The following is a 26,804-nucleotide window of genomic DNA, read 5'->3' as shown; positions in this document are numbered from 1 at the left end:
TATATAAGTAAGTGTAAAAATGGGCTCAGACTTCAATCTTCATCCAAATTTAAACTGATCAATCTAAACAAAATATTATAAACCATAAACTTGGGAATAACGATTTCTTCCCATGTAATTATCTGAAATGTGTACACTTCCAAGTCACTTATAATTTTAACTGACAATATCCATTCACTTTTTATATTAACTTTTAGAACTTTTGTATTTTGACAAGCAACTATAAAGAAAACACATCCATAAGGTTATTGTTGTATGGCTTATTCTGCGAAGGTTTTTTTTTTACACCCTTAGGAGGTAAAACAAACATTTCTGAACATGTTTTCTTTGCTCATTCATCTATTATGTGATACCACAAATACCATAGTTAAAGTCACTGTGTTCATTCGGCTATGAAACTTACTAAATGGGTTTGGATCAGTCAGTATCTCTTAAGCTAACTTTCTCTTATAGTATTCAGCATGCAAAAAAAAAAAGCTCCAACAAGAATGCACTGAGCATGGAAAAGAAGGACATAAAAAAGGAAGTACTGTATTTTAATAAACATATTACTGTAAACAAGCATTGTGGTGGAAAGCAAGGCCCCTGAGACTCCAGTTTCTGCCTCTGCTGCAACATCCAGCTGGTTATTCTCTGTGTTGTCTTATACTGTTTGTAGATCCTCTCAGCAACGGGAACCCCATAGGTTCAAAAGTGGGTCTTTTGCATATCATGTAGTGTCTGCAGGAGAGTGCTCCAAATGCATCCAGTCCTTAGCACACAGAACCTATGCGCTATCCCCAAACCCAAACCTGAAACCAATAAATATCTCAGACAGCTCGACAGACAAGAAGAAAAATGACAAAAACTCACGCATACCCCACTGTAGCATTACAAGCAAGGTAGTTCAGGGTGCTATGCAAACAGTTGTGAGGCAACTGAAAATTGACTTCCTAAGGCATATTTTTTCTTCCAGCAAAGCAAGTTATTGGAAAGAAAGAGGATCAACAGACACGTTGCTGACATGAGAAAACATATGTGAATTATTTTGAATTGCCAGTATTTCTGCCAAAAAATTAACAAAAAGGTGATTTTTATATTTATTAGTGAATATGATCCAAAGCTACATATTTGTGTTGCAAAAGTTAACTTTCACTTTCAGTAACTGCTGTGCTCCACCCTTGGGTGTCAGTAATTGCAACTAAACGTTTCCAATAACTGTTGATCAGTTCTGCACATTAACTCAAGAGGAATTTGCGCACATTCCTCCTTATAGAAAAAGCTTCAACTCAGGGCTCATATCAACTGCCCACTTTAGGTCCTTCCACATCAGGGTGTGTGATGGTTGCTCTTGCTGTTGGTTTGCTCAGGAATGCATGCCGTTGTGCACACATGTTGTGTGTCAAGTGGGCAGGTTTGCATGCACAGTACTTAATAAAAGCTTCTGCGCATGCACAGAATAAAAAAATAAGATGGTGCCACCTACTGTGCCCCCAAGAGAACCGATATGGGGTGTGGCAGGCCTGGGTCACTCCCAGTTCCAGCGACCCAGGCCGCCAAATTAGTACCAGTTCTTTAGAACCGGTCTGACCCAACCTCTGTTTCACACCATTTATATAGGCTTAAGGTCAGAACGTGGTCATTCCAAAACATTAACTTTCATATGCTTTAACCATACAATTATTTCTTTTGGGTTTTCTGTTTTGCTGCGTGATCCACTTTCTCTTGAGCTTTACTTCATAGAAAAATACCTTGACATTTTCTGAATTTACTGGTACAAATCAGAATAAATCAGAATTCATAGTTCCATTGATTATATGTAGCTGTACTGATCCAGATGAAGCAAAGCAAGCCCGATCATAATACTGCCCCTACTACGTTTCACAGATGGGATAAGGTTCTTATTTTAGAATGCAATGTTTTCCCTTCACCAAACACAACACTTTTCATTCAAGCTAAAAAGTTGTACCTTGGTCTCCTTCATCTACTGAACGTTCTTCTGATAGACTTCTGACTTGTCGATGCAGCCTTTGCAAATGTAGAAGAGTATCAATGCTATTTTTGGAGAGTAGCATCTTTCTCCTTGCAGCCTTGTCATGCACACTACTGTTGTTCAGTGTTTCATGAATAGTGATCACATGAGTGCTGACATTTGCCAATGCAAGAGAGGTGCTTAGTTTCTTAGATTTATTTTGGGATTCTCTGTGAACATTACATACCTTGTTCTTGATGTGATCTTAGTTGGTCAACCATTCCTATGAAGGATAACAATAGTGCAGAATTTTCTCAATTTGTACATATCTTGTGTGATAATGGACCAGTTAAATCCAACTCTTTGGAAATAGTTTTGTAACGTTTTCCAGCCTGGTGAGTATAAACAACTGTTTTCAGAGGTCCTCAGAAATTTTTGTTCAAGCCATGATACATTTCACATACCTATGTTGTGAAAATCAGAATTTGATAGTGAATGCTGTTATTTAAATAGGGCAAGAACTTCCACACCCACATCTGATTATTATTCCATTGATCAAAAGAACCGTTGTACCTACCTGAACGGTCTTCTCGATGCCCTGGAAGGAGAGTCCAGCATGGGTTTAGCTCAAGTCTTATTGGTAGGACTGAGTTTCAAATTAACATAAATAAATAATAATTAGGTACCGCCCCCTTGCTGCCCCAAGTACCCAGTTTTAAAAAACGAAAAGATGTAAAGGTAATGAACTTTATTAACAACCATAATAACATAAGAAACAGAATCATCCAACCAAACTCCCATGGTTCTTCGGGAGGGTATGGACTCTCCTTCCAGGGCATCGAGAAGACCGTTCAGGTAGGTACAACGGTTCTTCTCCCATGCCTCCTGGAAGGAGAGTCCAGCATGGGATATACCCAAGGTCCAAGGTTCAGGGAGGGAGATTGTGAACCATGGGTGGTACCTCCCCGCACACCTTCTGGAGTACCTGTCTGCCAAAAGCAGCTTCAGCTGAAGCGAAGGTGTCCAATTTGTAATGGCGAATAAAAGTTGTGGGTGAACTCCAGGCCGCGGCTCTGCAGATATCTTCAAGGGGGGCTTGTGACGCCCAAGCTGCCGAAGAAGCCGCACTCCTTGTCGAATGAGCCTGTATACCACTCGGTGGAGTCCTTGCGCTCGCCTTGTATGCCTCAACTATACATAGTCTCACCCACTGGCTGATGGTATTAGATGATACCCTGAGGCCCAGTTTGCTAGCACTAAACGAAACAAACAAAGCCTCAGTCTTGCGAGAACTGCCGGTACGCCTGATGTAAAGCTTCAGCGCTCTGCGTACGTCTATCTTGTGCCATTTAAGCTCTAAAGGGTGAGTACCGTGAGCACAGAAGTCCGGTAACACCAGCTCTAGAGCCCTGTGAAAGTGAGAGTTAATCTTTGGGAGAAAGGTGGGGTCCAGACGCAAACAAACTCTGTCTGGATAAAATTGACACAAGTCTGATCTGACCGACAGGGCGGACAGTTCGGAAACCCGCCTTGCCGAGGTGACCGCCACCAAAAAGGCCGTCTTCAAGGAAAGGTAACGCAGTGGAACAGTTCTCAACGGTTCAAACGGTGGTCCCGTGAGGGCCTGAAGGACCAAGGTCAAGTCCCATGTGGGAAAACGACGAACAGGAGGGGGATGCGTATTGGTAGCCCCTCTGAGAAAATCCCTAATCCAAGGGTGGCTAGTTAGAGGTCCCCCATCGTCCCGCTTTATAATGGTGGCAAGCGCTGCGACCTGGCGTTTTAGCGTGTTCGGCGCCAAACCTTTCTCCAAACCCTTCTGCAAGAATTCCAGGACAGGGATGACTGAGGAATCCTGTGGTCGAAGGTTCCTGTCATTGCAGAAGGAATGAAAGGCTGCCCATGTTGCCTGATAAATTCGGACTGTGGAAGGGCGTCGAGCCGCTTGAATAGTCGCGATAACATTCTCGGGAAGGAGACAGCTCCTCAACCTGTCCCCTTCAAATGCCATGCGGTTAAGTGAAACCATTGAGGTTCCGGGTGGTACACGAACCCCTGGCTGAGGCATATCCGGTCGTCCGGTATCCTCCACGGTGGAGAAATGGACAGTTCTCTGAGGTCCGCAAACCACGGTCTCCGAGGCCAATGAGGCGCAAGCAAGATCACCTCCGCCTCCTCCGACAGGATCTTCCTTACCACTGATGGAATGAGTGGAATCGGGGGGAAGGCGTACAGTAGGACCTTTGGCCACTGAAGATGTAATGCATTGACTCCTTCGGCTCCCGGAGTTGGAAACCGGGAGTAGAACCGCCGGAGTTGGGTATTCTGGGGGGTAGCGAAGAGATCCACCACCGGTTCCCCGAACCGACGCGAGACTTCCTGGAACAGGTCCGGATCGAGCCGCCACTCCGCCGGGTCCAGTTCCTGGCGACTGAGCCAATCCGCCTGCTTGTTGTCCTCCCCCGCGATGTGCTCTGCATGGAGGGAGGAAAGATGAGTCTCCGCCCAGTTGAAGAGGAGGACCGTCTCTTCCATCAACCTGAGAGAGCGCGTTCCGCCCTGGTGATTTAAATGCGCCCTGGTCGCTACGTTGTCCGTGCGTACAAGGACGTGGTGACCCTCCAGTAAGGTGGCGAAGGCCAGCAAGGCCAAGCGGACAGCTCTCAACTCCAAGAAATTGATGTTTATTGGACATAGTTCCTGGGGGCTCCAGAAGCCCTGAGCCACCTGAGACTGGATGTGAGCCCCCCACCCCAGCAGACTGGCGTCTGTGGTGAGGATCGTGTGATGGCATGGTCCGAAGGAAGTGCCCTGCCGCAGTGCTGCAGATCTCCACCAGCGGAGGGAGTGTTGTAACTCGCATCCCACGACGGTGAGACGGTGTGTATGACTCAATCTGCGACGCTGAAACGGGAGCAAGGTCCACTGGAGAAGTCGATAATGGTAACGGGCCCAAGGAACAATGTCCACACAGGATACCAGGGTCCCGAGTACCTTTGACAGGAAAGACAACGGCACCGTTCGGCTCTGTTGAAGGCCGGCTATGAGGGAACAGATGCGGTGCTGTCTGTCCGGGGATAGATACACTCTTTGAGAGACCGTATCTATCACCGCACCCAGATGAATGAGTCTGGTGGCAGGAGCCAAATGGCTTTTTGGCGTGTTGATGGTAAAACCATGACGCTGTAGACAAGACATCGTGGTTCGTAAGTCCTTGTGCGCCCTCTGGCGGGTTGGAGACAGAAGTAAGATGTCGTCCAGATATGCGAGAATCCGTATAGGGCGGGACCGCAGATCGGCCAGTAGTGCATCCAGTACCTTCGTAAAGGTACGTGGGGCCGATGATAGGCCAAAGGGCATGGCCCTGTACTGGTAATGGACGTTGTGTAGACAGAATCGAAGGAATTGTCGATGGTACGGGTGTATGGGAATGTGCAGGTAGGCCTCCTTTAGATCCACTGAAGTAAGCAGGTCCCCTGCCCGAACAGAGGCCAGGATGGAGCGGAGGGAGGCCATCTTGAACCGTCGATACAGAATATACTGGTTGAGACGTTTGAGGTTCAAGATGAGCCTGCAACCCCCGGAGGCCTTGGGTACAAGGAACACCCTTGAATAGAATCCCGTACCCTTGGAATTGTCCTGAACAGGTTCGATCGCCTGGATTTGTAAAAGGTGGAGAATTTCCTGATCCAACAGAGACCTCCTTTCGAAGTCCCTGGGGACCGGACAGGCAGTAAAATGGTTTGGAGGATCGTGTAGAAACTCGATCTTTAGCCCCTGCGAGATAGTGGCTAAGACCCAAGGGTCTGAGGTGGTGGCTCGCCATCTGTCGCTGAACTTTTGTAGCCTGCCCCCCAAAGGAATGTCGTCCGGGCAGTCACTTGGCACGTCTGGCGTTCCGTTGTTGGTATCCCCGGTATGGGCGTCTCGTCTGGGAGAAACCTCTGCCTCGTTCCTGGGAATACTGTCGGTCATTCCTGTAGGATGAGGAAAAGGCCCCCTGCGAGTAAGGTCTGGCCTGCTGTGAAGGGGCGGACCACGAGTCCCACCGAAAGGACTGCCTACGGGAGTACGGACCAGCCCTGCGGTCCTGGCGGCGGAAAGATCTTGGGAGGACCTTCCTTTTATCCTTATCCTCCACCAGGACAGGATCTAGGGCCTCCCCGAACAATTTAGTGCCCTCAAAGGGAGCTGAAGACAAAGTCCACTTGGACTTGGCATCCACCTGCCAGTTCCTGAGCCAAAGCAGGCGCCTAGACGCGATGGTGGAAGCCATAGCCCTGGAGGCAAATTTCGCGGCATGCAGGGTGGCATCTGTGGAAAATTCCGCAGTAGCGAGGAGCTTGTTCAAGTCCTGCCGCAGTCGAGTCTCTTCAGGAGCCAGTCTCGCCTGAACCTCCTGAATCCACATAATGGATGCCCGACTGAAGAAGGAGGCAGTGGAAGCTGCTCGAAGAGCCCAGGCGGCCATCTGGTGGGTCTTTTTGAGAAGAGTCTCCGCTCTCCTCTCATCCGGTTTCAAATTGTCCGCCGTTTCTGAAGGCACAACCGTGCGGGAGACCAAAGTGGCCACCGGCTTGTCCACGGGGGGAAACTGGAGTAGCGTCTCCATGCTGTCATCAAAGGTATAAAACCTACGTTCCAGGTTAGAAGGCCCCTGTGCCGCCGCCGGATGTTGCCACGGGCGCTTGACATTCTCGAGGAAAATCTCCAAAGCAGGAACCTTGTCCGATTCCTTAGCAGGTTCCTTGCATAAAGCAGCCGAGGTGCGTGGCCCCTCTGATGGCTCCACTAGTGGGGTTGCTCCTGGCACATCTAAGGCTTGTTTTGCCTTGCGCAATAAAACCCTATACAAGGAGGGTTTAAAGAGTCCCGCCACTGCTGGCTGCTCTGGAACAGTGAACTCATCATCTGACAGGCCCTCACCGTGGTCACTGTCCTCTTCAAAGTCAGGGTCAATGGATACAGAACCCAGCCCAGTCGGGGGCGGTGGTGCTGACCAGATGTCTCTGGGCTGGATAGGCTGAGAGGGAAACACATTGGCTCGTTGTGTTGCTGCAGCTATGCCCTGCGTAAATGCATTGGCCACAATGTCCTGTATAGCAGGGGCAAAGGCCTGCCAAGCATCTGCATTGTCTCTAAGCCCCGCTGCCGTGGGGGTGAAGGTAGATGAAGGCACATAACATGGTGTCTGTAGCTCCCCTTGAGACAGTGCCTGCCTATGAGAGGAGGTAGGCCTTTCAGGCCTCGCTGCAGGTGATGGCAATGGAGGGGGAATCTGCCTGTCAGGGGACCAGTCTCTCTCTGTTGCGGTGCCCTGGAGCCCCATAGAAAGCGCAGGTGAAAGAGCAGATGGAGGAAGGGGCTGGAACGGGCCTATAGTTAGTCCTCCTACGATGGGGGGGGACAAGGCCGCCTCCAGACGCTGCTCTAGGGCCTTGATCTTCCTCTCAGCCTCACGAAGAGAGGAGCTGGATTGAGAAGGCTTATTTTTAGGCTTGTTGGCCTTATCCTTCCCCTTAATCGGAGTTTTGGCTGCCTGGGCCTGCTCCTCCCCAGTGACAAGTTGATCTGCCATATTAATTGATATGGGGCAGCGTACTCACAATCCAAGCCACAAACAATGAACAGCCACAGTCGTTTGTACAGGAATAGAAAGCTCTGCCACACAAAAGATGAGCAAGCAGGGAAGCTGACAGTGAAAAAGCAGCCTTCTCATAGGCTGTCAGCCGGTCACGTGACCCCTTCTGCTGTCACCGGGCAGACTGCCTAAAGTAGATAACTTGGCCAGCTGCCCAGTTCGCGCCTAATTAAAACGGCAATTCATGCCGTTCGCGCTCTTGGCTTGGTGCCAACAACAAAAAATGGCGACGTGAGGCGATATAGAAGCCTCCCATGCAGCTCGCTATTGCGAGCGCTTCAACAGCTGTTCGGCGGCTCCGAACGGCCGCCGCGGCTTTTTTTTTTTTCTTTTTCTTTTTTTTTCTTTTCTCGCTCTCCTGTCACTCGGCGCCATCCACGGCTGCCCGACGAAGCAGCAATCCCCGCTAGCCGCTCGCTCTTTGCGAGCGCTTCGAACAGCTGTTTGGCGGCTCCTGAAGGCCGCCGCGGCTTCAATTACGGCATTCTCCGTCTCTCGCCGCCCCCGAGAATGGGGAGGGGCGGACCCCCCCCATCTGGGGTGATATGGGCTCACTAGACCACCAGGTCAGTAATTATTATTATAATTATAGCCCGTTGCTCCTCGGTGGGCAGTACCCGCTGAGAGAAGAGGCCCCAAAAGGAGAAAAGGTGGGGGTGGTGCCCGCGGAGGGCAGAGACCCCATCAGAAACAGGAACCTAGTAAAGGAGAAAAAGGGGAAAAAATTACAAGGTTCACAACATTTAATATACATTAAACTACATTTACATACTCAACCCAAAGGGAGAGAGAAAAACTCATGTCCTTAACCTCGACTGAGTTTTTTAAAACTGGGTACTTGGGGCAGCAAGGGGGCGGTACCTAATTATTATTTATTTATGTTAATTTGAAACTCAGTCCTACCAATAAGACTTGAGCTAAACCCATGCTGGACTCTCCTTCCAGGAGGCATGGGAGAACACGTGACTTCAAATGAACTGGCAATCCTAGAGGTCTACAACACTTTTGCCACACAAAAATATGTAACTTTGATTAATTTTCCTCAACAAATAAACAAATACAATTTTCTCGACTCATTTGCTTAATTGGATTCTTTTCATCTATTGTTAGAACTTGAATGGAGAAGAGAAAATGTTTTTGGTCATATACCGTACATTTACGAATACACAGTGAAGGGCTACCAAAATTTTTACTACCACACTGTGGGTGTGGCTTATGCAGGACGCCCTCCATTTTGTTTCAACATCTTTCAGTGCAAACTGGGTGCTCTGGGGTGGAGCTCCATGTTCGCTACCTCACTACATTCCCCCCATCAGGACAGTAGCCCACCACTGCATATACACATACACAAACACACACATGAAAAAATTCAAAGCTTCAGAAACATTTGAATAACACTAAAGAAATAGGAGATTAACATTATACAATATTTTCCTTGCTTACTAGTTTATTATGAGGCCAGCAGTTAAATTATGGTTATGATTGGGATGCAACAACTGACAGCAATGCAAAGTGATACCAGAAAAAGTCAAATTTTAATGTTTGTATTTAAATATGAAAATACTAAAGGTAGACATTATATTACTTAGCATGATGAGCAATTTCTAAATAATGTTTACAATTACTCATACTATGGTTTGACACCAGTCTGGTTTCTGATGTAGGCCAGTTTAAGATGAATAAATTTACATTCATACAACAATGGCAGATATTGCGTTTTGTATGAGTAAACATTATAGAAATATAATCATGAAAAAATATTTTCTGCAATGCTTTCTGCCAAAGCATTTTGTACTGTTTACATGGGAGATAATGGCTAAGATAATGGCCATTTAGAAGAACCAAATAAGGTTTAAGTGCCCTAATAAAGGCACATAATAGAATATAAACCACATTTCTTAGAGGCAAAAAGCCAAACAGGACCAGTTGACCGAGAGATTTTTGCCATCTTTGCTTTCCCCAAGAAGATAGCAGATAAACAAGCAAATGTTTTCAGCCAGCTAGGTTGTGATGCCTAATTAACTCTGATTCTTTTAGGTTGCTAAGTAAGCTTAGTCCTGATTAGTACGTGGTTGGCATTATTTGGCAAGTTCAGGACTGCAGGCTAGCTTGGGGAAAAAACATTATGCAAGAAGACAGTGGCAATCCATGCCTATATTATGAGAAGAAAATGGATATGTTTATAAAAGTCACAAGATGTTGAACTCTATGTGAAAGCAACTTAGTATTACTTTTAAGTGGCTTTTGAAAGGCCCTAAAAGAATGGAACTTTTATTAGACTTTTAAAAAATCTTTTTAAAAATCTCTCATCCCTTTATTATTTTTATAAATAATTCAAGGTGGTGACTATACCTAATATTCCTTCTTTCCATTATTTTCCTAACCCTCAATTTTCACACTAAAACCCTTGAAAAGTACCTTTGGAACCGCCTGCTACCACACGAATCCCAGCGACCGATAAGGTCCCACAGAGTTGGCCTTCTACGGGTCCCGTCGACTAAACAATGTCATTTGGCGGGCCCCAGGGGAAGAGCCTTCTCTGTGGCGGCCCTGGCCCTCTGGAACCAACTCCCCCCGGAGATTAGAACTGCCCCCACCCTCCTTGTCTTTTGTAAACTACTCAAGACTCACTTATACCGCCAGGCATGGGGAAGTTGAGACACCTTTCCCCCAGGCTTTTTTATACTTTGTTTTATGTTTGGTATGAATGTTTGGTTTTTTAAATAATGATAGGGTTTTATATTTGCTTGGTTTTTTAAATAATGATAGGGTTTTATATTTTTTTAATATTAGATTTGTTCCATTACTATTTTGTTTTTTATTGCTGTTGTGAGCCACCCCGAGTCTTCGGAGAGGGGCGGCATACAAATCTAATAAATAATAATAATAAAAACAAATAGTGCTCAAGGGAAGAAAAATCAAATATGTGCCATTGGACAGCAGTAACTACATAGAGTGTTCCATAACATGAGAAGAGAATGTTATTCAGTTCTACAGAGGAATCATTGAGTCTGTCATCTGCACCTCTATAACTGTCTGGTTTGGTGCTGCAACCCAACAGGACCGACACAGACTTCAGAGGATAATCAGAACTGCAGAAAAAACAATTGCTGCCAATCTGCCTTCCATTGAGGACCTGTATACTGCACGAGTCAAAAAGAGGGCGGGTAAAATATTTACTGACCCCTCACATCCTGGACACAAATTGTTTCAACTCCTACCCTCAAAACGTCGCTACAGAGTACTGCACACCAAGACAACTAGACACAAGAACAGTTTTTTCCCGAACGCCATCATTCTACTAAACAAATAATTCCCTCAAAACTGTCAGACTTTCTACTAAATCTGCACTTCTATTCTACTAGTTTTTCTCATCATTCCTATCACCCATTTCCTCCCATGTTGACTGTATGACTGTAACTTGTTGCGTATATCCTAAGATTTTTATTAATATTGCTTCTTCATTGCTTATTTGACCCCTATGACAATCATTAAGTGTTGTATCACATGATTCTTGACAAATGTATATTTTATTTTATGTACGTTGAGAGCATATGCACCAAGACAAATTCCTTGTGTGTCCAATCACACTTGGCCAATAAAAATTCTATTCTATTCTATTCTATTCTATTATTCAACGTAAGTACACCTTTTACCTTTCTTTTTTTTTTTAAAGGGGCATATGGGGAAAAATATTGGAGAACTGAAATAATTATTTTAACTTTGGTAGTTTCATCTAATGTCCTTTCCATCTTTAAAATTAGAATCACAAAAGCCTTTTAACAAGCCATCCTCTCACTGATAAAAAGCAAAAGCAGTTTGCACTCAAGCCTCCAAGTATCACAGAAGCCATTTTCCGCTCACTTACTTCAAAAGCCATTAAAACAACTTGTTGAAGGACAGCTGCAGGGGGTTAATGGAAGCCAAGGCTTAGAAACAATCATTAGATTTTTTTCTGAAAGGTTTCTCACAGGTCCTTCCAACAAAAACCACAAAGATCTTCACAATTCTTACCCAGATTCTACCAAAATCAATGGAAAACAGAATAAATACTAGCACCTTCAGATTTTTTAAAAATATACTTTTTGAAAAAATATAGAAGATATAAAAAAGAAAATATCTATATCATATGCATCCCTGTTTCCTCCATTATTTTAGTTTAATTTTAAAAATATATCCAGCAGAATATGTTTTTGACGAAGCAATAAATTACATAAAAGAGATGGTAAATACATTCTTTAAAATGTCCATAAAATATTTTTGACCAGTGAGGACATCATCCCATTTGTAATGATCTTGGAAAAAGGATTAAAACTGCACTTTTTATTTCAATTAATTAAAAAAGGAAGAAAATTCATTTTTGGTCATAACTTGTTTTGAAATTTTAAATTGTTTAATATTAAGGGTTTTAGTCCAACAAAGCCATCAGTGCCCATTTCAATGTTTATGATTGTGTACCTAAAATACCAGTTAATGATCTGTATTATTTGAGGCTTGTCACATTTTTATAAAATCAGACTCTGCAAGGTAGATAATTTGAAACTGAGATTTTCTTTCTTTCTTCCAAATTTGAGTATTTCTACTTAGTTCTGTAGAAAAAGTAAGTACATTGCCTTGGCTCTAATATTTCTAATAATAGAATTGCTCTAATTATCAGAAACAACCTCAAACAGGGATTTCTTATAATTACCAGTCTCAACATCGACTGGGAAGAATCTTTTACACTCCTCCCTGCAGAAGATTTTCGCCTGAGTGATGTTTGAAGGATTTCTTGCATATACAGTGATCCCTCGAGTTTCGCGATCTCGAGCTTCGCGAAACGCTATATCGCGATTAAAAAAAAAAAATTAATTAAAAAAAACCCCCACTTCCGGGTTTGGCTTCGGGAGTCAGCTGGGAAGCGGCGCGGCTGTTTTAAAAGGTCGCAGCCGGCCTGAGGGGCTTCCCAGCACCCCCCCGAACCCCCAACCTGGGTCTTCCCGGCCGCCCACGCAAAGGGGAAACCCCGGCTCCTCGCTGATGCCCGCCGCTCGCCCGCCCGCCAGCAAGAGGGGGAAGACCCAGGGAAGGTTCCTTCGGCCGCCCAGCAGCTGATCTGCTCGGTAGCGCAGCAGCAGCGAGGAGCCGAATTGGGGTTTCCCCTTTGCGTGGGCGGCGGGGAATGCAAACTCCACCATCTACGCATGCGCAGCCATAGAAAAAAGGGCGCGCATGCGCAGATGGTGTTTTTACTTCCGCAACCCTACATCGCGAAAAATCGATTATCGCGAGGGGTCTTGGAACGGAACCCTCGCGATAATAGAGGGATCACTGTATAGCTTATTTCAAATTACTCCATAGCATTTTGATGTGGTTTAGATCTAGGCTTTGACTTCGCTATCTCAGAACTCTCCATCTTTTTTCAGCTATTCCTTGGTGGATTTATTGGAATGTTTATAATCATTGTCAAATTGCAAGGTCCATTTTTGGTTGGGATTCAGTCTTCAGGAGATGCTCTCATATTGTCCTCTAGCATCCTCTGCTACAATGAAGAATTCAGAATGGATTCTATGATGATAAGCTTCCCAAGCGCGTGAAATATTGTGATGTGCACCGGTAGCAAAAGGTAAAAGGAACTCACCCCTGCCCCTATGCAGCAAAACAGCACCAAACCATATCATTTCCACCACGTTTTATTGTTGGTTCTTCTGGTTCAATGCAGTCTTTGGTTTACACCAAACTTGCACAGTATTTGGATACTGTGCCAAATAGCTATCCTTTTACCTTGCTTGTCCAGCACTATAATGGTTTGTGAGAATGACCTTGAGAGGTAAGTGGGAGGGACAAGAGGGGGGGAGCTTCAAGTAGCTTAACAGAAAAATAAACTCAGGAAGAACCTGCCCTAAGTGATCAGGCAGTTAAAAATAACAGTAGGAGATTTGTACTTTCACACTTGCAAGATTGTTAATAATGTCTTATAATAAAATAGAATTAGCTCATCCAGTTGTATTTTCTATCTGGTTTTTATTTATTTATTGTTAGAGTTGAAAGGGACCAAGAAGGCCATCAAGTTCAACCCCCTGCCCAAGCAGGAACCCTATCGCACACCAGTCAAGTGGCAGTTCAATCTTCTCTTAAAAATGTCCAGAGTGTTGGAGTTCACAACGTCCGCTGGTAGGTTGTTCCATTGGTTGATCGCTCTGACCATCAGGAAGTTCCTCCTTATCTCCATGTTGAATCTTTCCTTGGTCAGCTTCCAGCCATTGTTCCTCGTCCGGCCCTCTGGTGCCCTGGAGAATAAAGTGATCCCCTCCTCTCTGTGACATCCCCTCGTATACTTGTAGACTGCTATCATGTCCGCTCTGGCCCTCCTTTTCTCTAGGCTATCCATGCCCAGTTCCCTCAGTCTCTCTTCGTAAGTCTTGGTTTCCAGTACCTTAATCATCTTGGTTGCTCTTTTTTGCACCTTCTTCAGAGTTTCAATGTCTCTTTTGAAGTGTGGTGACCAGAACTGAATACAGTACTCCAGGTGTGGTCGGACCAGGGCGTAGTAGAGTAGTATTAAGACTTCCCTGGTCTTGGAGTGTATTCCCGTTGATGCAGCTTAGGACTGTGTTGGCTTTTTAAGCTGCTGCTGCACATTGTTGGCTCATATTTAGTTGATTATCCACCAAGACTCCGAGGTCTCTTTCTCAGTCACTACTGCTAAGAGGGATTTCTCCCAGGTTGTATGTGTGTCCAGAGTTTTTTCTGCCTAAGTGAAGGACTTTGCTCTTGTCGATGTTAAACATCATTTTGTTGGTATGGGCCCACTGTGTTAGTCTGTCTAGGTCTTTCTGTAATTTTAGCCTGTCTTCTAGAGCAGTGTTTTTCAACCAGTGTGCCGTGAGACATGGTCAGGTGTGCCGCGAAGCTCAGAAAGAGAAAGAAAGCAAGAGAGAGAAAGAGTGAGAGAGAGAAAGAGAACAGGAGAGAGAAAGCAAGAGATAGAGAAAGAGAACAGGAGAAAGAAAGCAAGAGAGAGAAAGAGAGAGAAAGAAAGCAAGAGAGAGAGAGAAAGAGAGGGAGGGAAGGAGAGAGAGAGAAAGACATAGAGGGAGGTAGGGAGGGAGAGAGAAAGAGAGCAAAAGAGAGAGGAAGGGAGGAAGAGAAAGAAAGAGGGATGGAGAGAGAAAGAAAGAAAGAAGGGCGAGAAAGAGGGAGGGAGAGAGAAATAGAGCGAAAGAGAGGAAGAGAGAGAGAGAATTTTTTTGTCCAAACTTTTTTTTAGCCCCCCCCCCCCAATGTGCCCCAGGGTTTCGTAAATGTAAAAAATGTGCCGCGGCTCAAAAAAGGTTGAAAATCACTGTTCTAGAGTATTGGCTACCTGGGAAGGCTGATAAAACAATTAGAATTAGAATAACAGAGTTGGAAGGGACCTTGGAGGTCTTCTAGTCCAACCCCCCCCTGCTTGGGCAGGAAACCCTACACCACTTCAGACAAATGGTTATCCAACACCTTCTTAAGAACTTCCAGTGTTGGAGCATTCACAGCTTCTGGAGGCAAGCTGTTCCACAGATTAATTGTTCTAACTGTCAGGAAATTTCTCCTTAGTTTTACATTACTTCTCTCCTTGATTAGTTTCCACCCATTGCTTCTTGTTCTCCCTCAGGTATTTGACACCCTCTTCTTTGTGGCAACCCGAGATATTGGAACACTGCTGTCATGTCTCCTCCAGTCCTCCTTTTCATTAAACTAGACATACCCAGTTCCTGCAACCATTGTTCATATCTTTTAGCCTCCAGTTCCCTAATCATGTTTGTTGCTCTTCTCTGCATGCTTTCTAGAGTATCAACATCTTTTTTATTTTATTTATTTATTAATTATTTATTTATTGGATTTGTATGCCGCCCCTCTCCACATCACGGCGACCAAAACTGAATGCATTATTCCAAGTGTGGCCTTACCAAGGCATTATAAAGTGGTATGATCTTGATTCTATCCTTCTGTTAATGCATTCTAGAACTGGGTTGGCTTTTTTGGCAGCTGCTGCACACTTTCTGAGATTTAAATAACAGTTTCTTCCCTTCTAAAATGTTCTAATCATGTTTATCTGATCTGGTACACCTGATTCTAACTAGATATTTGAAGTATTGCTAGTGACATTGTATTTATTTAAATTTTATTTATTTGTAAAATTTATTAGCTGTACATCTTATCACATGGTAACTCTGAGCTGCTTATATTAAAGGTACTACAACACGCTGTAAATGGTATATGATATTTGTTATATTATATCCCATTTATTTATCAATACCATTGAAAAGAAGATCAAATATTATATGTTGGTATATGAGGAAGAAGTTAAATAATTCAATGGGGTGTATCTACTTTTTCACCCGACTGTATAAACAGTAAACGAATGCTGGTATAGTACTTGGATTCTGGGAGAGATAAACTACTTCAAAATGTTTAATTGCAGAGATAATTATCAGGGAGAATTGCAAATATAATTCTGTGTTGCAGATGTTATAGGATAAACACATTCCTAAAACTGTTTTTTAAAACAAACAAACAAACAGCAAAATATAAAATGATGAGAACATTATTAGCAATATTATTCAACAATTTCCTCTAAGCTGAGCTTTGCAAATCTTTCTGAAGGCAGGCCAAGAGCGTGCTGTGGCAGACTTTCCTGGTAGACTATTCCATAACCGTAGGGAAAAGGCAGAGAATGGAGACTATCATTACCTCCCACAATGATAGCAAATAAAGCAAAGGACCTGATGAATAACCTAATTGGAGAGCAAAAAAGCCTTATGGGATGGAAATGATGATCTCAAATGTAAATTCTGCAGAGTACTTAAAACAGCAATCTAAATTGAGACTTTCTTTAGATGCTATGCTTGTTATTTTTGTTGAACACAATACAGCATATAAAAACTCAATCTCTCCTTCTTGCACTATTCTGCCTAGCTTCAGCATCATAAACCTTAGACATCTGTAAAGATGCCACTTTTGCACTTTTGGTTTCAGAGCTAACTCTCGGAAATGAGAATAGAACTGAAGGCATGACAGACATTTGATAAGAAATCTTTATGTAAGCACCGCTTACAATGAAAAATAAATTGTTCCTATTTTTTTATTCTCTTATCCAATAAAATACTTTTTAACATGTTTAAGAATATAATCCCTCAACTCTTACTAACTACTTTCTTACTTTAATATGTTTATCACAAACAGTGCCTTCTGTAAGGCAAAGACATTCCCATAATTATGTTGAATAGATTAATGAAAGAACACTCACCTTGAAAAGTTTCGCCTTTAATGTATTCATCATCGCTCATCACATCTGTCCCTGCAAATCCCATTTCCTATTCTATTCATGAGGTGCAGCAACCTGGAGCTTTAGTGATTACCGCCACACTTTTCCCATGGCCTTCTCACCTCTCATCTAACCCTTAAGTACCCCATTCCCATTGTTTATCATCTGTTCTCTTCTCCTGGAAACTGCTGTTAGAAGTTCACTTATCCCTAATCTTGCCTGCTGCCTTTGATATTCTTTCTAATCCAACAATCTGTCAACTGGGGCATCAACCCATGTCCAGGCCAGCTGCTCTCTCCCAGGCTTCATACAAAATGTTCAGAGGATTCTGATCCAGCAAGAAAAACTCGAAGCAAATAATTAATGTTGATTCGATCAGAGCTCATGACTTTAGTGTGCTATTAAGTAGACGACTGAAGAAAACTAACCTTTTAAAGTTTGCTTAAACTTGGCTGTTAATACATTAATGAAATTCTGGTCAATGTGTAAAGGGACACAATTAAATAAAGTAAATATATGAGAAAAGAAAAAGGAAGCTTTTTAAACTAAAAAAAAGGCAAAGAAAGTTATGCTCAAATGCAAATCTGCTTATACATAGAATGTTCTTTCTCATATGCAGTTTTCAATTACAAAGCTACTTCAAGAAAGCATAAGGTAAGAATAATAAGCATATATAAGCAGCTAAGTTATTTTACTATAATTATATATCAGAAACACATGAAAGTCGACTGTGGATCTTTACTCTGTAATTCAGAGGTAACATTTATTGATCTTCTGTATCTTAGCAGCACTATGACAAACAGATGGTTCCCAAATAATGGCCAATGCCTGCGTTCAAGGTAACCTGTACTTAGTGGGAAAGGTTCACATATTCAGGCCTGCTGTGAGGACTCTCATAAGACATTTATTCAATAAGGTTCTTCAGAGCCACGCAAAATTAGATTCAGACAGGATAGATTTATATGAATTTTGTCCTGTATCGCCAAATGGTTGATCCTATAGTTTCCAAGGAAGTGGATAGGATCTTTGGGACTATTGACTCAGCTGATATTCATCCATCGTTTTCGAAGAGGACCTTGACATCTTGGGGGGGGGGGGGGGAGGATGTCAAGACTTGCCTGTGGATTGAATTAAAGTGAGGGAGAGGTGTACATAGTCAGCCTCACTCTCTCTTCCCAGATTCCACCTTTCTTGCTCCAATAGCCGGACAAGAGTCAAGACGGTTGGAGATGGTTTGGCCACAGTGGTTGAGCAGACAATCTTTTGTGTCTTGCCGTGCTCTTAGTGCACCACATCGCTTGCAGAGACTGCCTTCATGACCATTGTCCTAATCTTTTTTATTTATTGTTAGAGTTGGAAGGGACCATACGGGTCATCAAGTCCAACCCCCTGCCTAAGCAGGAACCCTATAGCATCCTAGCCAAATGGCAGTCCAATTTCCTCTTAAAAATGTCCAGAGTATTGGAGTTCACAACGTCCGCTGGTAGGTTGTTCCACTGGTTGATCGTTCTGGCCGTCAGGAAGTTCTTCCTTATTTCCAGGTTGAATCTCTCCTTGGTCAGCTTCCAGCCATTGTTCCTCCTCCAGCCCTCCAGTGCCCTGGAGAATAAAGTGATCCCCTAATAGATTTCATCTGCTCAGCTTGCCTGAATCTGTCTTCACATGCTCAGTATTCACAAGTCCCTATCTCACTGAAGGCCAATGACCCAATGGCTACTCTCAACGTTGTTTGGCCAGTCTGTCAGAGCTGTTGCCGGGGTGTGGCCGCTGTACATGCTACAGCAACTGGGAGCCACAGGTGAGAGCTAAGTGACAGGTGGGGACCAAAGGTGAGCGAACTGCCCTAAAAGCTGCCCTAAAATGTCCTAAAAGGACAAGACATGCTCCTACACCAGAGGTGCTACCCTTCCCTGAACATTCATACATCCTTGACTCAGATATCTGATTATTAGATCCATCCCTCTCTTGGTTAGTTACGACTTTCTGGAAGTTGAAGTGTGGTTTGGTCCATGAGATGGTAAGTGGATCTTCGAGTGAGATAACATTTTTGCCTATTTTGAATAAGACAGTGGGGACACCTCCTCCCCAAACAGCCATTTCTGGACCCAGCGTTGGCAACATCATTAGTCAATTTTCTTTGACGGCGTTGGAATGGTATTGGCATAATCAGATTGTTCAACTGTTCTTATTCTTCATTTCACAGGAACTGTATCATCAATCATGGTAAACTTCTGGCCAGACTAAAGTGATTAAGATTGGAGACACAATGTTACAATGGTTCTCCTCTTTTCTCTGTGAATGGTTCCAGTTGATTTGTGTATGAAGCCAAAGGCTCCTGACTTACATGACGCCTCAAGGCTCAACTGTCTCTACCTTCTTGATCAACATTTACATGAAGCTGCTGGATTATGTATTATCAATATGCTGATGATATCCCACTATATGAGCGCCAATTTGGTGTCATGGTTAGGCAATAGGCTAGAAACTAAGAGACTGTGAGTTCCAGGCATGCATAGGCATGGAGCCAACTAGGTGACTTCAGACCAGTCATTTTCTCTCAGACATAACAAGACGACAATGGGAAATCACCTCCAAAAATCTTGCCAAAATTGCAGGAACTAGTCCAGACAGAAATAGGGAATTAAAACTGACTTGAAGGCACATACATACACACATACATTCTTGTTTGCTACCTCAACTCCGGGTCAAGAAAGTGATGCTATCAAGGTCCTTTCCTAGGTATATATGGTCAAGGAAGAGTAAACTTAAACGAAAATTGAGTAGCTGTATATTCCTAATTTTTCAGGCACCTTGTTTTTTCCATCTTTAATGCTGTATAAGAGTCTTCTCTCTTATACAAAACTAAAGTGCAATTTGGAGGACATTGTCCTTGATTACTGATGTGCAATTAAACAGAATTCAAACTATTACGAATCTTACGATTCTCTGAATAAGAACTCAAAACTTTCTCCTCTTTTTATATTCTTAATAGCTTATATTAATTAAGGTTTTATAGCTCAAATTCTATATTTGAGTTCTTTTTACTGTTTTTGTATTTTATACTGTTGTAAGCCTCCCTGAGTCCTTTGGGATTGGGTGGCAAAGAAGTTGAATAAATAAACAAACAAACAAATAAATATTTATGCAAGAAACTACAGAAGTCTGCATTTATAATTCATCTAAGATATTTAGCAATACTTCTAGCTGTAATCATTTGGAAAGCTGAATCATAATAAAAGTACACAAATGCCATTTCATTCTCAAGGTTTGATTTCACTAATACGCAAAGATGTTATAAAAATCCATGAAGAAGTATTAAATGCACCCAGAATATCTTACAGAATTACAGCTATTATTATTATTATTATTATTATTATTATTATTATTATTTATTAGATTTGTATGCCGCCCCTCTCCGAAGACTTGGGGCGATATACAACAGTAAAGCCAAATTATGATAAGGGAGAATTTATCCAGATGAAACTAAAATACATTATATTTATAACAGAATCAATACATAAATAAAGGTAATAAATATTTGATATTCTCAAAAAAGCACAATATGGAATTTTATATTTTTTAAAGATTCAAATATTAATTCAGAATACCATTAACTATAAAGCAGCTTCAAACTAGGACAGACCATTTATCTATCCATCTACTCAAATTGTTTTTTTGCGATAATAGTTTGACAGATCAAACAGAATCTTTCCTAGCTTTGCTATTTAAAGGGAGGCTAAGAATTAATCTTACAACTTAAAAGTTGAACATATGGACAGGGTTTGTACATTGCAGTTTGTACATTGTACATGACAGGTTTGTATACAGTATTGCACTAAGTCATGTTTGGTTTAATAGTAACATAATAACTACAATCAGCTAATTTGTCAAAGCATTAATTAACCAAATAATAATTAACCAAAATCAAATAAATTTTCATATAAAGCTTGAATCATCTCATTGTTCACAAAGCAATGTTGGTTATATTTAAAATGACTTAGCATGATCTATTAATTAAGTCAAAAACTGGCAGTTTTATACATGGTTTGCTGAGTTAACTTCAATTGATTGGGTCCAGAAAACACACTAAGTCACAACTCAGTATGTTCTATGAAATCAACTTTTTTAATAAACTATGATTCATAGCTTGATGTATTGTGTGATTCTAGTCAATTGCATATAATCTTTCATTCATTCAGTAGGTTTATATAGCTGTCAACTCAGGTCTTAAAATGGTAATCATTTTGCAAGTTTGCTCTCATTATAACTATACAAAGCTGTTTTATATGCAGTGTATTATGAAAAGGGGGAATAGGTGCATTTTCACAATTTTAATATGACCTTGAAATTAATCTTCTCTAATGCAGAGAATTTCAGTCAGAATTCTGTTGTCCCAATCAGCATTGTATTTTTTGGAACAATTGTATATCAGAAGATAGGGAAATAAATTCTGGTTGGTAGTCCCCATACATGGCATCAGACCAGACTATTTACGGGACCGCCTTCTGCCACGTGACTCCCAGCAACCAACTAGAGCCTACAAGGTCGGCCTTCTCCAGGTCCTGTCGGCCAAACAATGCTGATTTGCAGGACCTTCTCTGTGGCGGCTCTGGCTCTATGGAACCAACTGGCCCCAGAGATTCATACCGCCCCCACCCTCCTGGCCTTCTGAAAGGCTGTGAAAACATGGCTCTGCCGGCATGACCCTAGAGATATGAATGTTTGTTGGATGAATATGACATTTGGGGGGTTTGAACTGATTATATTATTATTGTCTGTTATATTGTTTACTATATCACATTTTATATTGCATTATTTTATTATGATTGTACACCACCCAGAGTTTGCAAAGAGTTGGATGGCTTAAAAAAATGGATGGATGGATAGATAATACATAGATACATAGATACATAGATAGATAGATAGATAGATAGATAGATAGATAGATAGATAGATAGATAGATAGATACATACATACATACATACATACATACATACATACATACATACATACATACATGCTATTTGTGTTGTGTTGCCCAATGCAGACATTAGGAGCACCTTGGTATAAATTCTGCATTAGATAAAGTGCAGAAACAGTTAAATTTGTAGAGTGGTGTAGTAGATAAGTCCCTATTCACTTTCTGATCTCAAATCATCCTTCAAACATCTAGAGGACCAGAAGTTATTCCCTTATTCCCGAATTTGCCAACATAAACATAAAAAATCTCAAGCGAAAGGACACAGCAAATTGGCTAATGACAGAAAAGGCAGCGGAGGGGGGGGGTTCCCGGTTCCCGCGTTGAAGGGCAATCATTGCAAGCAAGGTAATAATACACTTTTCTTCTTTTGGGGGGGATTAAAAATTCTGCCTGCCTTTGGAAACGCTCGATCCTCCTAGGTGGCAGGAGTTTTCCTGAGGAGGGGAGGCAACCCTATGAAGAACAAGCTGCTTCCGACTCGGTATCACAGGCTAACTCTGCCGGCCTGCCGAGTCCATTCCTGGGCCCTAAATCCCCGCCGATCCTTTCCCCCCGCCCGGTAGCAGCGACGCTTAACGAGGATAGGATTTCCTCCCGACCTTGCCGCCGCCTCCCTAGCTGCGCCTGCGATAGAGCTGGGGAGTAGGCCTTCTCACAGCAGCGGCTTTGCGTAGAGAGCGTAGCCTAAGCGCTTCGGCGAAAAGTTGGCCTAAAGCTCGGCGTCCCGGAAGAGGAGGAGAAGGCAGCGGCTCCTCCCTCGGCCTTCTCACCTTAAGCCTGCTTACCTGGCGATATCGGAGGCGAAAAGGCCGCAAATATTGGGAGGCCGCGCAAGGTCCGATAGCCAGTTCCTCGATCGATTCCATTGCCGGGCGCCGCTACTTCAACCTCGGATGACGGCGCGGGGTTTAACCTTACAGGGAAGCCGGGAAGGAAGGAGCTGAAAGAAAGAAGGGGAGAGCGGGCAGGAGTCCGTCAGCGGGGAAATGCAGGCGGAAACTAGAGAAAAGCGCGCCCTGCGCGAGGGCTTTTCCAGCGGCTTCCCTGTTCCCTCATCTTTTCCTTGCGTGGATGAGGGCAATGGATGCAGGACGATGCTCTCTTTAAATTTAAAAACTTTAAATTCAAGGTGGAGGACAAGGATGTCATTAAAATCCTTCTTGAAGAGATGAAAGCTTGAGGGGGACCTTATGAAGGAGTTTTGCACTACACTCTTCACCCCCATTTTTCATTGCAAAAGAGAGATAGGGCTGTAAATTATTATTTTATTTATTTTATTTTATTAATTGGATTTATATGCCGCCCCTCTCCAAGGACTTAGGGCGGCTTACAAGATTTTTTTTAAAAAAAAGAAATACAAAGTGTCCTGAATCCAATGACATTTTAAAAAACTAGCTAATCTAAAAACCCAAATTTTATTTAAAAACCAATCGTTCCCATTCCAAAATGAACAAACATATACAGGTATTTCATTCATCAGCCAGGGGGCTAGAGTCTAATGGCCCATATATAGGTTCTTAGCAAGTTTATCTATATGATCGCTAGGAGTCAATAAAGATTTGATGACGAACTATCATTAATTTTGGGGAGAGGAGGGTCCTTGGTACTCTCTGAGTACCAACAGTCCTTGGCTGTTTTCTTGCAAATGTTTCATTACCCAAACTAGGTTTCAGAGAACTCAGAGATTGAATGATCTGATGATAATAGCCAAAGATAGGTTCTGAGTGCCTTTTTTTTGGACTAGATAATAACGGAAGAACAGAGTTGGAAAGGATCTTGGAGGTCTTGTAGCCTAACTCCCTGCTCAAGCAGGAAACCTATACCATCGTGCACGTATGAGTAGGGCCGCCATCAGGAATTTTGGGGCCCCATACAGCCTAAGTGTCTGCCCCCCCCCGCCATTTTAAAACTACTTTTTTAAAGTTTTTAAGAAGATGTTAGATAATCATCTGAAAATAGCTGTAAATAAAACCCGATGTTCCCAGAATTAACTTTATTCATAAGATTATGATAGCAACAACTTGACCTTAGTTTTACTGGAACTATAGAATAATTATATAATAACCGCTGATGTTACAGGCCGTATAACTATATAAAGAAGGAACTGTGAGGATAACAGTTCAAAAGGGACGGGGGTGGTGTTTGTTATGTTGTGTTGTTTTGTTGCTTGTCTTATAAAATGCAAATACAAAATTTAAACAAATAAGTATATTGTAAAATGATAGATTATGTACTATCTTATTTTTTAATGTTTACATAATAACTACTTTAAAAAAAAAATCATCTGTCTGAAGTAGTGTAGGATTCCTGTCTAAGCAGGGGGTTGGACTAGAAGACCTCCAAGGTGCCTTCCCACTGTTATTCTATTCTAATTATCCAGGGGGTTGTGTAGTTATCAGTGGTATTAAAATAGGAGCTGTTAAAAAAAACCCAAATACAATTTCATATTGCTTCACATCTCAATATCCTTTTCGATCTAGTTTTTACGCCCATCGGTGAACGCAGGTCTGAACGAGCCCGTGGTATCCAAGTTAATTTCAAAGTACACTGCTCAAAAAAAAGTGAAGGGAACACTTAAACAACACAATATAAACTCCAAGCAGCGTTGCTTCCTAAGTAGACAGTTTGATTTCACAGAAGTTTGATTTACTTGGAGTTATATTGTGTTGTTTAAGTGTTTCCTTTATTTTTTTGAGCAGTGTAGATAGAGCAGGAGGTCTCCAATCTTGGCGACTTTAATACTTGCGGACTTCAACTCCTAGAGTTCCTCAACCAGCGAAGCTGCCTGGGGAACTCTGGAAGTTGAAGTCCGCAAGTCTTAAAGTCGCCAAGGTTGGAGACCCTCTGATAATACAGGGATTCTATCGTTGTATAAGTCAGTGTTTCCCAACCTTTTTTGAGCCGCGGCACATTATTCATATTTTCAAAATCCTGGGGATCTTTCTTTTTCTCTGGGGAACATTGAAAGGGGGCGGCGGGGGGGGGGGCGGGCTAAAGAAAAGTTTGGACAAAAAACCCCTCTCTCTGCCTCCCTTTCGCTCTATTTCTCCCTCTTTCTCTCTTTTCCTTCCTTCCCTTCTTTCTCTCTCTCCATCCCTCTCTTTCTTTCTTCCTCTCTTTTTTGCTCTCTTTCTCTCTCCCTCCTTCTCTTCCTCTGTCTTTCTCTCTCCCTTGCTATCTCTTTCTTGCTTTTTTCTCTCTCTCTTTCACTGTCTTGCTATATGTCTCTTTCTTTCTCTTTGCCTCTCTTGCTATCTCTCTCTCTCTCTCTCTGCCTCTCTTGCTAAGTCTCTCTTTTTCTCTTGCTATGTCTCTCTTTCTTTTTCTCTCTCTCTGCCTCTCTTGCTAAGTCTCTCTTTTTCTCTTGCCATGTCTCTCTTTCTCTCTCTCTCTGCCTCTCTTGCTATGACTCTTTTTCTCTTGCTATGTCTCTTTCTTTTTCTCTCTCTCTGCCTCTCTTGCTAAGTCTCTCTTTTTCTCTTGCCATGTCTCTCTCTCTCTCTCTCTCTCTCTGCCTCTCTTGCTATGACTCTCTTTTTCTCTTGCTATGTCTCTCTTTCTTTTTCTCTCTCTCTGCCTCTCTTGCTATGTCTCTCTTTTTCTCTTGCTATGTCTCTCTTTCTTTCTTTCTCTCTCTCTCTGCCTCTCTTGCTATGTCTCTCTTTTTCTCTTGCTATGTCTCTCTTTCTTTTTCTCTCTCTCTGCCTCTCTTGCTAAGTCTCTCTTTTTCTCTTGCTATGTCTCTCTTTCTTTTTCTCTCTCTGCCTCTCTTGCTATGTCTCTCTTTTTCTCTTCCTATGTCTCTCTTTCTCTCTCTCTCTGCCTCTCTTGCTAAGTCTCTCTTTTTCTCTTGCTATGTCTCTCTTTCTTTTTCTCTCTCTCTGCCTCTCTTGCTATGACTCTCTTTTTCTCTTGCTATGTCTCTCTTTCTTTTTCTCTCTCTCTGCCTCTTTTGCTATGTCCCTCTTTTTCTCTTGCTATGTCTCTCTTTCTTTTTCTCTCTCTCTGCCTCTCTTGCTAAGTCTCTCTTTCTCTTGCCATGTCTCTCTCTCTTTCTCTCTCTCTGCCTCTCTTGCTATGACTCTCTTTTTCTCTTGCTATGTCTCTCTTTTTCTCTCTCTCTGCCTCTCTTGCTAAGTCTCTCTTTTTCTCTTGCTATGTCTCTCTTTCTTTTTCTCTCTCTCTGCCTCTCTTGCTAAGTCTCTCTTTTTCTCTTGCTATGTCTCTCTCTCTCTCTCTGCCTCTCTTGCTATGTCTCTCTTTTTCTCTTGCTATGTCTCTCTTTCTTTTTCTCTCTCTCTGCCTCTCTTGCTATGACTCTCTTTTTCTCTTGCTATGTCTTTCTTTCTTTCTCTCTCTCTCTGCCTCTCTTGCTAAGTCTCTCTTTTTCTCTTGCTATGTCTCTCTTTCTTTTTCTCTCTCTCTGCCTCTCTTGCTATGTCTCTCTTTCTCTCTCTCTTTCTCTCTTTCTCTGCCTCTCTTGCTGTCTTTCTTTCTTGCTCTGTCTCTCTTTCTCTGCCTCTCTTGCTATGTCTCTCTTTCTCTGTCTCTCTGCCTCTCTTATATGTCTCTCTTTCTTTCTTTCTCTCTCTCTCTCAGCTGACTGCAAGCGGGAGCCCTGACGGCGGCAGCTGGACGTGCTGCTGGACACCGTATATGCCAGGCCCGTAGCGCCAGCATGTACGACGTCCAGCAGCACGTCCAACCGCCATGTCAGGGCTCCCGCTTGCAGTCAGCTGAGAGAGAGAGAGAGCGCTCCCTCTCTCCGCCGCCATCTCCCCGCGACTGCCTGCGGCCGCTGCAGCCACCCCCCCTCCTACCGCCAGTGCCCTCCCACCGGGCCACAAAGGACACTTGCCGCCGACGCCAGGAAAGCTCCAGCTGGGCGGGGCGCTGCCAGTACTTCCGTCCTGGGGCTCCTGCTCGCAGCTGTCCCCCGGCTTCTGC

General features: G+C 43.0%; 1 protein-coding gene across 4 annotated transcripts in view; it reads right to left on the bottom strand.

Annotated features, from left to right (window-relative positions):
- NUDT14 (nudix hydrolase 14) overlaps nt 1–22,935 on the bottom strand; it is a 62,031-nt gene extending 39,096 nt beyond the window's left edge. Inside the window, exon 1 of one of the 4 annotated variants that reach the window (XM_070750926.1) lies at nt 22,628–22,935. In XM_070750926.1, the coding sequence (XP_070607027.1) occupies nt 22,628–22,723 (96 nt within the window). In that variant the 5' untranslated portion in view covers nt 22,724–22,935. Of the gene's footprint in view, nt 1–2,198; nt 2,220–16,857; nt 17,284–22,627 lie in introns of those variants that run through there. The other 3 variants (XM_070750936.1, XM_070750945.1, XM_070750955.1) reach the window with 3 other exon arrangements.
- Nucleotides 22,936–26,804: the final 3,869 nt, after the last annotated feature.

The sequence above is a fragment of the Erythrolamprus reginae genome, chromosome 1 (genome assembly GCF_031021105.1).
Source record: "Erythrolamprus reginae isolate rEryReg1 chromosome 1, rEryReg1.hap1, whole genome shotgun sequence".
In the NCBI taxonomy this organism is placed as follows: domain Eukaryota; kingdom Metazoa; phylum Chordata; class Lepidosauria; order Squamata; family Dipsadidae; genus Erythrolamprus; species Erythrolamprus reginae.
Note: the sequence above shows the minus strand (reverse complement) of the source record. Positions and strands in the feature narration are given on the sequence as shown.